The sequence below is a fragment of the Peromyscus maniculatus genome, chromosome 14 (genome assembly GCF_049852395.1).
Source record: "Peromyscus maniculatus bairdii isolate BWxNUB_F1_BW_parent chromosome 14, HU_Pman_BW_mat_3.1, whole genome shotgun sequence".
Taxonomy (NCBI): Eukaryota; Metazoa; Chordata; class Mammalia; order Rodentia; family Cricetidae; genus Peromyscus; species Peromyscus maniculatus.
The window spans coordinates 88,303,001-88,315,220 of NC_134865.1; the positions used below are offsets into that span (position 1 = coordinate 88,303,001).

At 41.9% G+C, this 12,220-nt stretch overlaps 1 protein-coding gene across 2 annotated transcripts in view; it reads left to right on the forward strand.

Annotated features, from left to right (window-relative positions):
• Positions 1-11,347, forward strand: part of Esyt2 (extended synaptotagmin 2) — a 93,401-nt gene extending 82,054 nt beyond the window's left edge. For both annotated transcript variants that reach the window (XM_076551564.1, XM_076551563.1), the window contains 7 exons: positions 1,782-1,931; positions 3,591-3,964; positions 4,898-4,996; positions 5,776-5,907; positions 6,924-7,029; positions 8,222-8,271; positions 8,360-11,347. In XM_076551564.1, coding sequence (XP_076407679.1) covers positions 1,782-1,931; positions 3,591-3,964; positions 4,898-4,996; positions 5,776-5,907; positions 6,924-7,029; positions 8,222-8,271; positions 8,360-8,405 — 957 coding nt within the window. In that variant the 3' untranslated portion in view covers positions 8,406-11,347. The remainder of the gene's footprint in view (positions 1-1,781; positions 1,932-3,590; positions 3,965-4,897; positions 4,997-5,775; positions 5,908-6,923; positions 7,030-8,221; positions 8,272-8,359) is intronic.
• Positions 11,348-12,220: the final 873 nt, after the last annotated feature.

Consider the following 12,220-nt stretch of genomic DNA (forward strand, 5'->3'; position numbering starts at 1 on the left):
ACTGTACTCTACACAAGTGTCATATGAGAGAGACTTTCCTCCTCCTCCTACTTTGCTTCGTCATCGTGAGTAGGTGCTGACTTTCACTAAAGGCTCTGCTCCATATGTTGAGATGGCTATATGGTTTTCAACTGTCAATAGAGTTGATTTTCCAGTGTTAAATATTTCAAACTTTTATTTGGTTTTCTACATGTAATACTTGGATATCTTGAACACAATATTTTATTTGGGTATAAGTCCCTCTTAATCATTATCATTTTTTATGTATATTCAGCTTGTTAAAATTCTTGCTTCTTGGGCCTGGAAATTTGGCTGGAATCCCTTGTAGCAGACCTGGATTCTGTTCCTGTCATTCACATGACAGCTTACAACTGCCTGTAATTTGAGTTCCAGGAGATCTGGTGCCCTCTTCTGGCCTCTGAGGGCTCCTGCGCATACATAATACACATAAACTCACTCAAGTACCCATACATACAAATTAAGTAAATAAATAGGAAAAAAAGAAAAACAATCTTCTTAGTCCTGAAGGTTACTGATATGTAATTTTACTTCCTTTTTAATATTTTTTCCTTTTTTGATGTCAAGATAATGATAGCTTTCTGAATGAGTTAGAGAGCATTTGTTCCTCCTGAGTATTCTGGAAGAGTCTGTACAGAACTGTTTTGGATTTTCATTTTGAGAAGGTATTTACATACAAACTTAAGTCTATCAATAGCTATTGGTCTATCTAGGTCAGCTATTTCTTCTTTTAAACTGTTTTATTTATGTCTTCCAAGGAGTTTGTTCATTTTGTCCAGAGTTTGTTCTTTTTTTGATCAAACTATTTTGAACAACCACATGATGAGAATTGTTTCTTACAACAGAGGCAATGCTGACGATTAATTATTCATGAGAAAGAAGTACCATGTAGTTAAAGGAGATGCTATTAAATTTCAAAGCAACCATGCAGACTTTGAACAGGGAAGGCGCTAAAGACACTTAAAAGTGCATTTTCTCCATGAATAAGTGTCTCCAGTAGAAACTACACATTACTGCCAGTATACTGTATGACTTCAGCATTTAAAAGATATTTTTTCTGACCTTGAGATATGTATAGACTTACTTTTTATGTTTTTTTTAAAGATTTATTTTATGTGTATGAGTGTTTTGCTTGCATGAATGCTGTGTACTTCATGAGTGTCTGGTGCCCATGGAGGTTAGAAGAGGTCATTTGGCTTCCCAGGAACTGGAGTTATGGATGGTTATGAGCCACCATGTCTGCTGGGAATCAAATGTGGGTCCTTGCAAGAACAACAAGTACTCTTAACTACTGAGCCATCTTTCCAGCCCCTAGACTGTTAATTCTTATTCAAAGTTTCTCACAGTAGATTTATTTTTTGTTTGTTTTTGTTTTTTGAGACAGAGTTTCTCTGTGTAGCCCTGGCTGTCCAAGAACTCTGTGTAGACCAGGCTGGCCTGGAACTCAACAGATAACTGCCTGCCTCTGTTTCCCAAGTGCTAGGATTAAAGAGGTGGGCCACCAACACCCCAATGTCCTTTGTTGTGCTCATCGTGGTTTTGTGATGAGGAAAAGGCAGGGACATCTTATAGAAATACTTTTGAATTTTCCTGAAAGGTTTCCTAACAGTTTTGGACACACTATTTTAAACAAATATATGAAATGTGTTATGTTTTGTTTTGTGCTGGTATGTTTTTGGATCCAATCTGTGGACCTTGCTACATCTCCTGTGGTTCCTATTGTTTTCCTTAGAGCTCTGTGTTTTCTGTTCTGCATTTTCCAGGTCAAAGATGAGCAGCATCAGTGTTCTCTGGGGAGCCTGAGGATCCCGCTCAGTCAACTGCTTATGAGTGACAACATGACCATAAACCAGCGGTTCCAGCTCAGCAACTCGGGTCCAAACAGCACCTTAAAAATGAAGATTGCCCTCCGGGTACTGCATGCTTCTTAGCAGGACTCCATAGTGGGAGAGAAGAAAGCAGCTTCGGCCCAGTCCCAGCCTGTGACAATGATAGCATGCTGACACTTTGAAGGGAGCAGAAACTCTCACAGAGTTATGGGAGTCCAATTTAGACTCCATTCTGAACAAACCCTTTATTTCCAGATTCACTAACAGGCCAGGGTATCCAGAAAGTATGTCTATGCCTATGCCATTGGAGTTTGCTCCTTAACATTGAATTTTCAGAGGTTGTTCAGAAAGCAGTTTGATAAACTCTTGGGAGAGGTAGAATTTACAGGAATAAACACTTGGTTTGTCCAAAATAAAAATACCCAAGTAAATATTTGCTATAAATGCTTAAACATGTAGGGAAGGTCATTCAAGTATTCAAGCTGAGCCAGGGAGATGGCAGGTAAAGCTGAGTTGCCCAAGCCTGACATCCAGAATGCAGTCACTGAAACTTTGTAAAAGAGAACAGAATCCACAGGATTGTCCTCTGACCTTGGCACACATACCCACCTAAAAACAAACAAGATTAAATATACATTACAATAAAGAGCTAACTTTTTCGCCAGGCGGTGGTGGCACACGCCTTTAATCCCAGCACTTAGAAGACAGAGGCAGGCAGATCTCTGTGAGTTCAAGGACAGCCTGGTCTACAGAGACGTTCCAGGACAGCCAGGACTGCTTCACAGAGTAACCCTGTCTCAAGAAACAAAAAAAAAGAAAACGCTAACTTTTTGTTTCAAAGCTGGGGTTTGAACCCATAGCTTCACACATGCTAGGCCAGTGTTCTATTGCTGAACTATATACTCCAGCCCTAAGGATGAGATTTTACTAACATAGACTTGGTCTGCTCAGGGTACAGTGGAAATGTTCTTCTTGCACGTGATCAAGATGCAGCACAGGTGTCGAGACAGCGGCACCGGTGCCTGTCTGCCGGCTCCAGAGCTCTTGGTTACAGTGTGAAGTGTGGGGTCTGAAAGGAAGGAGCCAGCTGCAGCTGTGGATATGAAACCCCAGAGAGCCCTGCTGACTCTAGCCCTGGCTTGCATGTGTTACCATCCATAGTGTGCAGGATGGTGTGGCTATCCTTTTATTACTGTATTACTCTTGGTTGTTTGGGGAGATGTTTCTGGATGGCAAGGTATCTTGGCATTTTTCCTTTGGGAGTTTCCTGGTGCAAACTACCTGGAAGAATGGGATATTTCATCTTTTGCCAAGGACACACGGCTCACCAGGTGATCCAGTGGGAGTCTTGTCCTATAATTAGAATATGTTCAAGTGGAAGAGATTAGAAGGCACAGAAAAAGTGTTTATGTTGCAGAAATAGAGTAGTTTTAGTTGCTTTAAATTTGCCTTTTAAAAATTTGTTTTGTATTTTGGAGACGGGTTCTCCCTATGAGGTTGTCCTTGAATTTTCTATGTAGACCAGGCTAGCTTCAAACTCTCAGAGATCTGCCTGCCTCTGCCTCCCGAGTGCTGGGATTAAAGGCGTGTGCCACCATGCCTGATAAAATTTGCTTTTGAAATTCTCTGTAATATGCTATTTTAATAAGAACAGATTAGCTGAATCTTAAATACTTGCAAGTGAATACATCTAAAGCCATTCATGTATCCGGATGTCACGTCTGTCACTGTTTTCCCCTCTAGGTCCTCCATCTTGAGAAGCAAGAAAGGCCTCCAGACTACCAGCACTCAGCTCAAGTGAAGCGGCCCTCAGTCTCCAAAGAAGGGAGGAGAATCCCTGTCAAATCGCAGACGTCTGTGTCTCCAGGCACCGGTGGTAGCAACACTGCTCCATCAACACCAGTCATGGGAGTGGAGGAGAAGCCTGTCAGGGAGGAGAAGCCCCAGCCCCCTGAGGCCAGCCCTCTAGGGCAGCGTGACCTAGGCAGGAGCTCCTCCAGCCTCTTGGCCTCTCCAAGCCACATCTCAGCCAAGGAACCCACCCCAAGCATTGCCTCAGACATATCACTGCCCATTGCCACCCAGGAGCTGAGGCAAAGACTACGTCAACTTGAAAAGTAACTAATGCTACATCATTGTTTATTGTAGTTTTCATCTCGCACACCACAGAGAGGGAGATAGGATCTTAAGTTATCTGGAAGAAATTTGAGTTGTGCTGTTCTGCTTAGAACCTTGGATGTGTTACAAGTGGAATAAGAGGTTTCACAGGTGGGAAAGGCAAGAGACTTAGAGCGGTGTAGCCGCCATGCACTCAGGTCATTCCAGGGACAGACTCCTGCATGGATAGTCACTAATGTGCTGAACGTTGTGTCCCCTGCAAAGGTTTGTCAGAGGCCTGTCTGTCTTCTCTGTAAAATATGGCCCTCATCACTACCAAGTCCCCACTGGATTTCTTTGGATGTTTGTCCTGACTTATAGGTAGTGCTGACAGTTTGTTTGGATAAGCCTCAGACATTTTCCCTGGTAAATGTGAAGATCAACCTTTTAAACTGCTCCTCCTCTTGTGTCGTAGGAGGTATGTCCAGTTATAAGGAAACGGGAAAGCAGAGGCAGTGGTTACACAAGTGCTTCCAGACGCAGCACTTGCCCTGTCTCTGGGGCGCTCCCCTGACCTGTGCTCACCTTTGTTCTCATGCTCTCTCCCATGGAGGTCAGGGGTGTAGTGCAGTGATAGAAGACTTGCCCAGCAGCAGGCTGTGCTTTGGCCACAGGATTGATGTTTGTCCTGGAGAGAGCTCTGTGTCTTATTTGTACCTTGAGTGCTCACTGGAAAACTATCCGTTTCGAATAATTAAGGAATCTTGAACCCTCAAGTGAAATACTTTGAATTTGGTATATATTCAGAAGTTTCAAATCATGTTTAAGTTCATGGGTAATTAAGTCCCATTTTGTCTAGATGAATGGACGTTATATGACTGTATAGATGGTACCAATACACCACACCTCTTTGATGTTGGGGCACAGCTGGTGACATTACTCTGTTTCCACAGTGGGACAACCCTGGGACAGTCTCCCCTGGGGCAGATCCAGCTGACTATCCGGCACAGCTCCCAGAGGAATAAGCTCATTGTGGTTGTGCACTCCTGCAGGTGAGGCTGGCTGCCGCTGCCCCTGGCTGGTTATGTTCTGTCTTAGTGATTTCCCCCCTGTATCACTAGCAGTTTAAAATATGAATATGTTTAGCTTATAAAAAGTCTTTTTAAAACATAGGTAAATAGAACGGGTGGCATTGACCAACAAGATTCTGAAAATGTAGAGTAAGGGATTATTGGGGACCTTATGTATTCTGGCTGCTGAGATAGTGACTGATGAGGGTAGGCGATGCAGAGGCTGCTCCCATGGCTCTGAAGACAGCCTGCCTGCCTGGAAGTGGGCGTGTTTGGCGCATACTAGTCATGCTAGGAAAAGAGCAGGGGGACAGGTTCATGGAGGAGGCTGACCCTGGGCAGAAGCTATGACTGGAGGTACTAAAGAAGTAACCAGTGTGTCCACTGGAGATCATAATGACAGAGGGACCAAGTTTACCTCTCAGGCCCTTGGCTTATATTTCCTGTGGGTAAAACCATAGACGTCTGTGAGAGGGTGAGGAGGTGTGTTAGAAGCATAGAGCAAGGGCTGTGAATGCCTGCTCACACTCTGAGCTTAGGTAGTCAAGCCAAAAGTTCCTCTGGCAAAGCTGCTAAAAGGGAAATTTAAAAGTGATGGCAGCAGCTGGTGGTACAGAAACACACTTAGGGGAAATCTGGTGTGTGTTGCTCCTTGGGGTTTAGATACTATGAAATAAAAACTTAACAAAGTAATTTGAATATGATGGAATTATTATTTTTTTTAATTCTAATATTTAGTCTTCTCTGGTTTGTGTTATAAGAAACCTCATTGCCTTCTCAGAAGACGGCTCTGATCCATATGTCCGCATGTATTTATTGCCAGACAAGAGGAGATCAGGAAGAAGGAAAACACACGTGTCCAAGAAGACCCTCAACCCCGTGTTTGATCAGAGGTATAGGAGACACTTCATTTGGCTAGGAGGCGCCTGGAGGAAATGACAGGGGGTTAGGGCAGGCCTGAGAAATGCCTCTGAGTGACAGGCCTGAGAACCCAGGGCACTGTTGAGAAACAGGATGCTCTAGCTAGCCCGGCACATGTTGCTTGTTAAATGAGTTAAACAAGAAGCCTTTGGCCTTGAAGCAGTGGTGTTAAACCTAATATATCCAAGGTATAAAGTGGCACGGGGAGATGCATGATTAAAGGTCAAATTTTTGTCATGTTTTGGTTTGGTTTTTGCTTTGGAGACAGGGTTTCTCTGTGTAGCTCTGGCTGTCCTGGAACTACTCTGTAGACCAGGCTGGCCTAGAACTCATAGAGATCTACCTGCCTCTGCCTCTTGAGTGCTGGAATTAAAGGTGTGTGCCACCACCACCCAGCTAAAGGTCAAATTATTGATGACTCTGAAGAACTTTGATTTAGTGGGTAACATATATTGATACTAAATTTTAAATAAAAATTTAAAATACATTTAAAATTTTTATTTTATGATATAATAATATAAAATACACATTTTTAAGAAAAGCTCTATTTTTCTAAAACAATTTCAAAAATTAGTGTAGATATGATTTTGCAAAACATAAGTGGTCACCTTAATAGAAGCTACCTTTGTGTGGTTAGTGAGCAGTCTAATGGGCTGAGTTGCTTGTGGGTACCCCAGAGATCCTTCGATCACCATTCTGTGCAAACTGCCCCCACCTCATAGTTCTCTGACAGTTCAGCATCTGCTACTTTTGAGAAAGTGATACAGCCGAATAGCATCAGTATTTGTTGGCTCAGTTTTATGTCTTCTTTAAAGGTAACTTTATTTAATGCAAGGTCAGCCAAGTGAGCACCAAAAAGGAAACTCAGTTTTACAAGAAAAAGCAGACAGTGTTTGGAATGATCTCAAAAACAAAAATGACATTTTTAGTGAAGAGAAAGTGCAGCAGTATCGTAGAGAATTAACATAGGTATCTCTTCCCATTGCAGCTTCGATTTCAGTGTTTCGCTGCCTGAGGTGCAAAGGAGAACACTGGATGTAGCGGTGAAGAACAGTGGTGGCTTCCTGTCCAAAGATAAAGGGCTTCTTGGCAAAGTAATTTTTTAAATTACTTGTATCCTACACATTGTAAAATGAAACACTTCGCTGTAGTGCAGTTTAGATCATAGCTTGTGTAAGTGGGGAGGAAGGAAGCTCATTCTGTGATTAATGCTTGTTTCTCACACTGTGTAAGACATCAACACATAGCTGTTTTCATACATCCATACTGTCGGCTTATTACTAATACTAATATCAGGAACTTAGTTGAAAGGTTAATTTTTTTTAAGCTTTAAAAACTACCCAATACTACATTGGAAGAAAACATGAAGGAACATGTTCTCAAAGGGCCCACCAGCCCACCTCCTTGGCTAATCACTGCTCTTCCTCTTGCATGCCACTGACTTTGTTCCTCCAGATTGTCTTTTGTCTCTTCCATGTCATGTCTAACTTTGGCGTAGGTTTATGTGTTCTTTTACAGTGTACAGAGGTTTAGATAGGGACAAGGGCTTCAAGTTGTAGGTGCCACTTCGTCACCAGCAGAAGTGTTCTGTGCCCGCTGGGCTACAACAGGTACCTAAGGGAGACAGTGTAAAGGAGGGAAGGTTTATTTTTGCCTCCTGATTTCAGAAGTTTCAGTGCATCGGCACTTGCCTCTATTATTTCTGGGCTAGTTGTAAGGCAGAACATCCTGGTGAGGAGCGTGAGGGAGAACCAAGCCGTCCGCCTCACAGTGGCCAGAAAGCAGATGTGAGGAGACCAAAGAGAAAGTGCTGATTTCCAGAACACATCCCTAGTGACCAACTTCCTTCAGCTAGACCCCCCACCTACCCACCATTTCCCATTGCCATCATAATATGAATCCACTAGGGACTAATCCATTACTTAGGTCAGAGACTTCAGGTTCTAGGCACTTCCAGAAGCCCATCAGTTAGTTGGCAACCAAGCTTTTAAAACATGAGCCTTTCAGAGTCACTTCACATCCCAGCTCCACACTGCTATTAATGATACTTGCCAGTGTCTCCATAAATTGCCTCTGCCTATGTTTCATAATCATTTTTAATACTATTTGATACAAGAAGGATCTCTTGAATATATTCAGCCATATAAAGGTTGAAAAGATTTTTGAAAATGAGAACCTCAGCTCTGAGGAACAGGAGAGTTCCACATTGTTAAGTTCGGTAGGAGTGGTGGACGGTCTAAAAGGAGTCACTCAACAGTTTTCATGGTACCTTCTCTTCACCCGCAGGTGCTGGTTGCTCTGGCATCTGAAGAACTCGCTAAGGGCTGGACCCAGTGGTGAGTGCACCCCTATCCCAGGTAGCAGGCAGTTCCCAGAGAAACCTAGCCTGACCCAAATCTATTGTACTTTTCTGTGCTTTCTCAGGTATGACCTCACAGAAGATGGAACAAGGCCACAGGTGATGACGTAGCCACGCTGGACGTAAGGCCTATTTCTCAATGTATCGTACCACCTCAACATGGAACACACCCTCTTGCAGATGTACCAATGCTATTTTTATAATTTTAAGTATTGAGTTATACATACCTTAATTTTATAAAACTGTTGGCATTGTAGGAAAATGTGGCCAATATTCCTGTTAAATTTCCCTGCTGCGTTCCCTCAGTGCTTGAGCAGGCACTGCAGTGTGCAGTGGGGTATTAGTGTGTTCTGTGCTGTGTGGACTCTGTCAGCACGCCTGCTGCGAAGCAGACACCTGCACTTGCTTATTTCTGCCTTGTCCTGCATCCTGGAGGTGCACTATACCATGTAAATAGACTCTGTTTTTTATAATAGCTACATGCTGGTTTGGATAAAGAAGAAAATGTATCAAGGAAATACATATTCTCTTCTAAAACTTATTAAATTCTGTGACAAATAATCATTTTCATCTTTTCAGCAAAAACTTCTTATAGATCTGTTATGTGGTATGGTTTTTTTAAGGGAAAAATGGAAAATTATTAAATATTAGGATATTTATGTCTAGTATGAATGATAAAAGAAAGTGTTCAAATTATTAACATTATTGTAAATAGGAAGATATAGTGAGAAGTCAGTGAGTGGCTTACTAAACAATTTGTATAACTGAGTAATAGGTAATACCAAGAGTACTGTCAAAGCTCATGAATCACAGTATACTCATCTGAAATTTATTACATAAGAATGAAATGTGCTGTTTGTTTGTAATTGTTTGTTATAACTGATTCATGAAATACTGGAGAGAGATACATGCCAGGTGTGGTACCTCATACCTGTAATCCCAGGATATGGGAAGCCAAGGCAAGAAAACCAAGAGTTAGGCAGCAAGACCCGATCTTGGGAAAAGGAAATGCATACTTTATAGTTTGCCCAAAGCATAGGAACTAACCTCCAATATCAGGAGATAAGGTATTGTCCAGATTGGATGCAATCCTTGTTTGTTTCGTCCGTGTTTCTAACCCTATAAAGACAGCCTGTTGTTAGTGAAGTGGTGAAACAGACTGCAGAGTACGAGGGGTGCTGTGCTAAAGACTGGCAGTGCACTTGCTCTTGGTGGGAGAAGCTGGCTCTGTGCCCATCGCATAGGATACACACCTCTGGACAGAGCTTCCTCTGCCTTCCCTGACACGTGGGACCTCACAGGACAGAGGGAGAGATCCTGCCCAGTGCCAGCAACAGCAGCTCTCAGTCTTGCCGTTTTCTGGATATTCTCAGTTTGTGCCATATCAGATCATATTAGGATAGTATTATACAATTTTTATTTTAGAATCCTTTTTTCCTTTTAGATCATGAAAAGCATGTTTTACATATGTAAGAGTCCCCCAGAACCTCTTGTGAGGTGAGGCTATATCACAGTATTATAAGCTATGCATGCCTGTAAACAAAATACGCACAAGTATAGGAAGATTTTCAGTATGCATTTTAAGCTACAGGATGAAAAGGGCTTCTCAGCTATGAGCTCATTTAAAACTATGTACACGTATAGCAGGAAAATACAGCTTTGTAATCAAAATTGGAGTAGTTCTTTTCACATGCTTCCTGGAACTAAACAACCTATGGGAAGCTTATGTGACCAAACATACCAAAGTGCCTCTGATAAATACTGAGTGTTCCTTTTACACTCTCCTCCTGTCTAGCAGATGAAAGTGTGCCTCAGTTTGTAATGTGCCATGGGCGCATTTGTAATGGAGTCTGTGGCTCTTCACAGCATATCCTAGGTAGTCACAGGGCCAGAGTAACCTCACTCTCCTGTCTGTTGACACCATCCTTTGAATCCTGTTTATAAATCTTTTTCTATTAGTGTGCAGGATTGGTTTTACTGGGAGAAAATTGATGTGTATGTCACACACATGAACATATATGCACATGAAACGTTTAAGGGTGGCAGGTTAGTCACAGGAGAAAGACAGGTAATATCTTATTAAAGCTAGTTGTGTGACCATGATAGATTTTTTTTTTCCTTAAGTATCCTTAGGTCCACTGAAGGGCTTCTGTCATAATCTATAAAGGAGATTTTCTTGATGAAATTTTATCATGTCAATGGTTTTTCAACAACAACCTTAACAAATGGTTTTGTACCCATATTCTTAATCTGTTCAGTGTGTATTTTATTTAATGAAATATTTTTTTTAACAATTAGGGAAATTGAGTATAGTTAAGGGTACAGTCCCCTAATAAGTCAATGTAACATCTCACAATGATGCCCTCTGCTGCAGTCACAAAAGCTGGCACCAGAATTCAGATAGAGTCTCCCCACCTGCATCATATGAGTCCTCTAGTAGCTATCTCCATACTCTTTGGAAAGGAGAGAGCAAGTCCGGTAATACCAGCCCACCTCCTGCTTGTAGTCCTATGTCTGGCACATTCCAGTGTCCTGAAGCAAGAAGATACTGAGTTCTCAAAATGTTAACTTTTGGTTTTTAGTGACTTATCTAGGGGAAAAGAACATTTAAGTTTTCTACTCTGAGCCAAACCAATGAGGGGAAATTAGTGATTTGAAGTACAGCTCCACGAACTTATTCAAGTGGTGGCTCATCCTGTGCCTTAAAGTACAAAGGAATCTAAGTTTCAGATGAAGACAGAAGCAGCCTTGCAACTATATTTCCACCACTTGTAATCTGCACTCTAGATTTCCTCCACAGGCAGGCCTTATGCAGAGGTCAGTCCTCACGAGAGTTGGATTATTTCAGAAACCTCAGATGCAGAGAGCACAGGCTGCTGGATATGTGTCCTCTGGTTGCTGCAATGACGGTCCCATCTAGATTACCCACTGTAGAGGAGGCTATAGAGGGTTGGGTTTTGGTTTTTTAATCATAGAATGTGTTTTTTGCTTAATTAATTTTACATAACAGCACATGTATTTATTCAATAAAACTTTTGTTAGCTCACTTGTAATATGTTGTTTGTCTCTTGAAGTGAAATTTTTAGTGTGGGTCGGATCATTTGGCAAGTCCACATGCTGTGTCCTGTATATCTCTTTGTGCATTCTTTCCTAGTACTCTTGTCCCCATCTCAGTTTGACTCTTCTCTACCCAGCTCACAGACTCTGGGCTTTAAAGGGTAATGGTTGAGTAGGAAAAGTAGACTAAATAAGACTGGAACACCGAGAAGTCCTAAACAAGCTGCTGTGATAGGTTTGAACAAGATGGGAATACTCGGGTATTCAGTATCTGAGTAGGCCTGAGAAAATACTTTGTAGTCTTTCTTAGGCATCTTCACATCTAACAATATTGGTTTCTTTACTCATGTGCTGAAATGCCACCTTTGCTTGGCCTTCCTTGTTTGTTTACTGATAGAGTAGCCAAGCCGGCTTTCAACTAACAGTCCTCCTACTTCAGCTTCCTAAATGTGGAGATTACAGCTGTGTGCTCCCAGTCTAGTTTGTTTGTCCTTTACAGTGCCCTGCTTTACATCCCTTCATTTAGAAAAATTAATAGTACACCATGCATGCTGGGCAAGCACTCGACCACTGAGTCACACCCGACCCTTTCTGTATTACTGTTCACTGTTGGTGTTCCTAAAAGATTTCTTTTTCTTTTTTTCCCTTTACTTAGACTCTAAATATTGAAATATGTATGTTCCCTATTTTTTTTTCAGTTTTATTTTGTATTCTTAATACCACTGACCATCTGTGCTTTCCAAATTGATATCAGAAACAGACTTTCCTTCAGTGCTCAAGGCTAGTGCATCTAGTTCCCTCTAAAGCATCTGTCTTCTAGGGGAGGTCTAGCAAGGTTCCCTCCTGTCTTTGTCTCTGTTTGTCTAGGT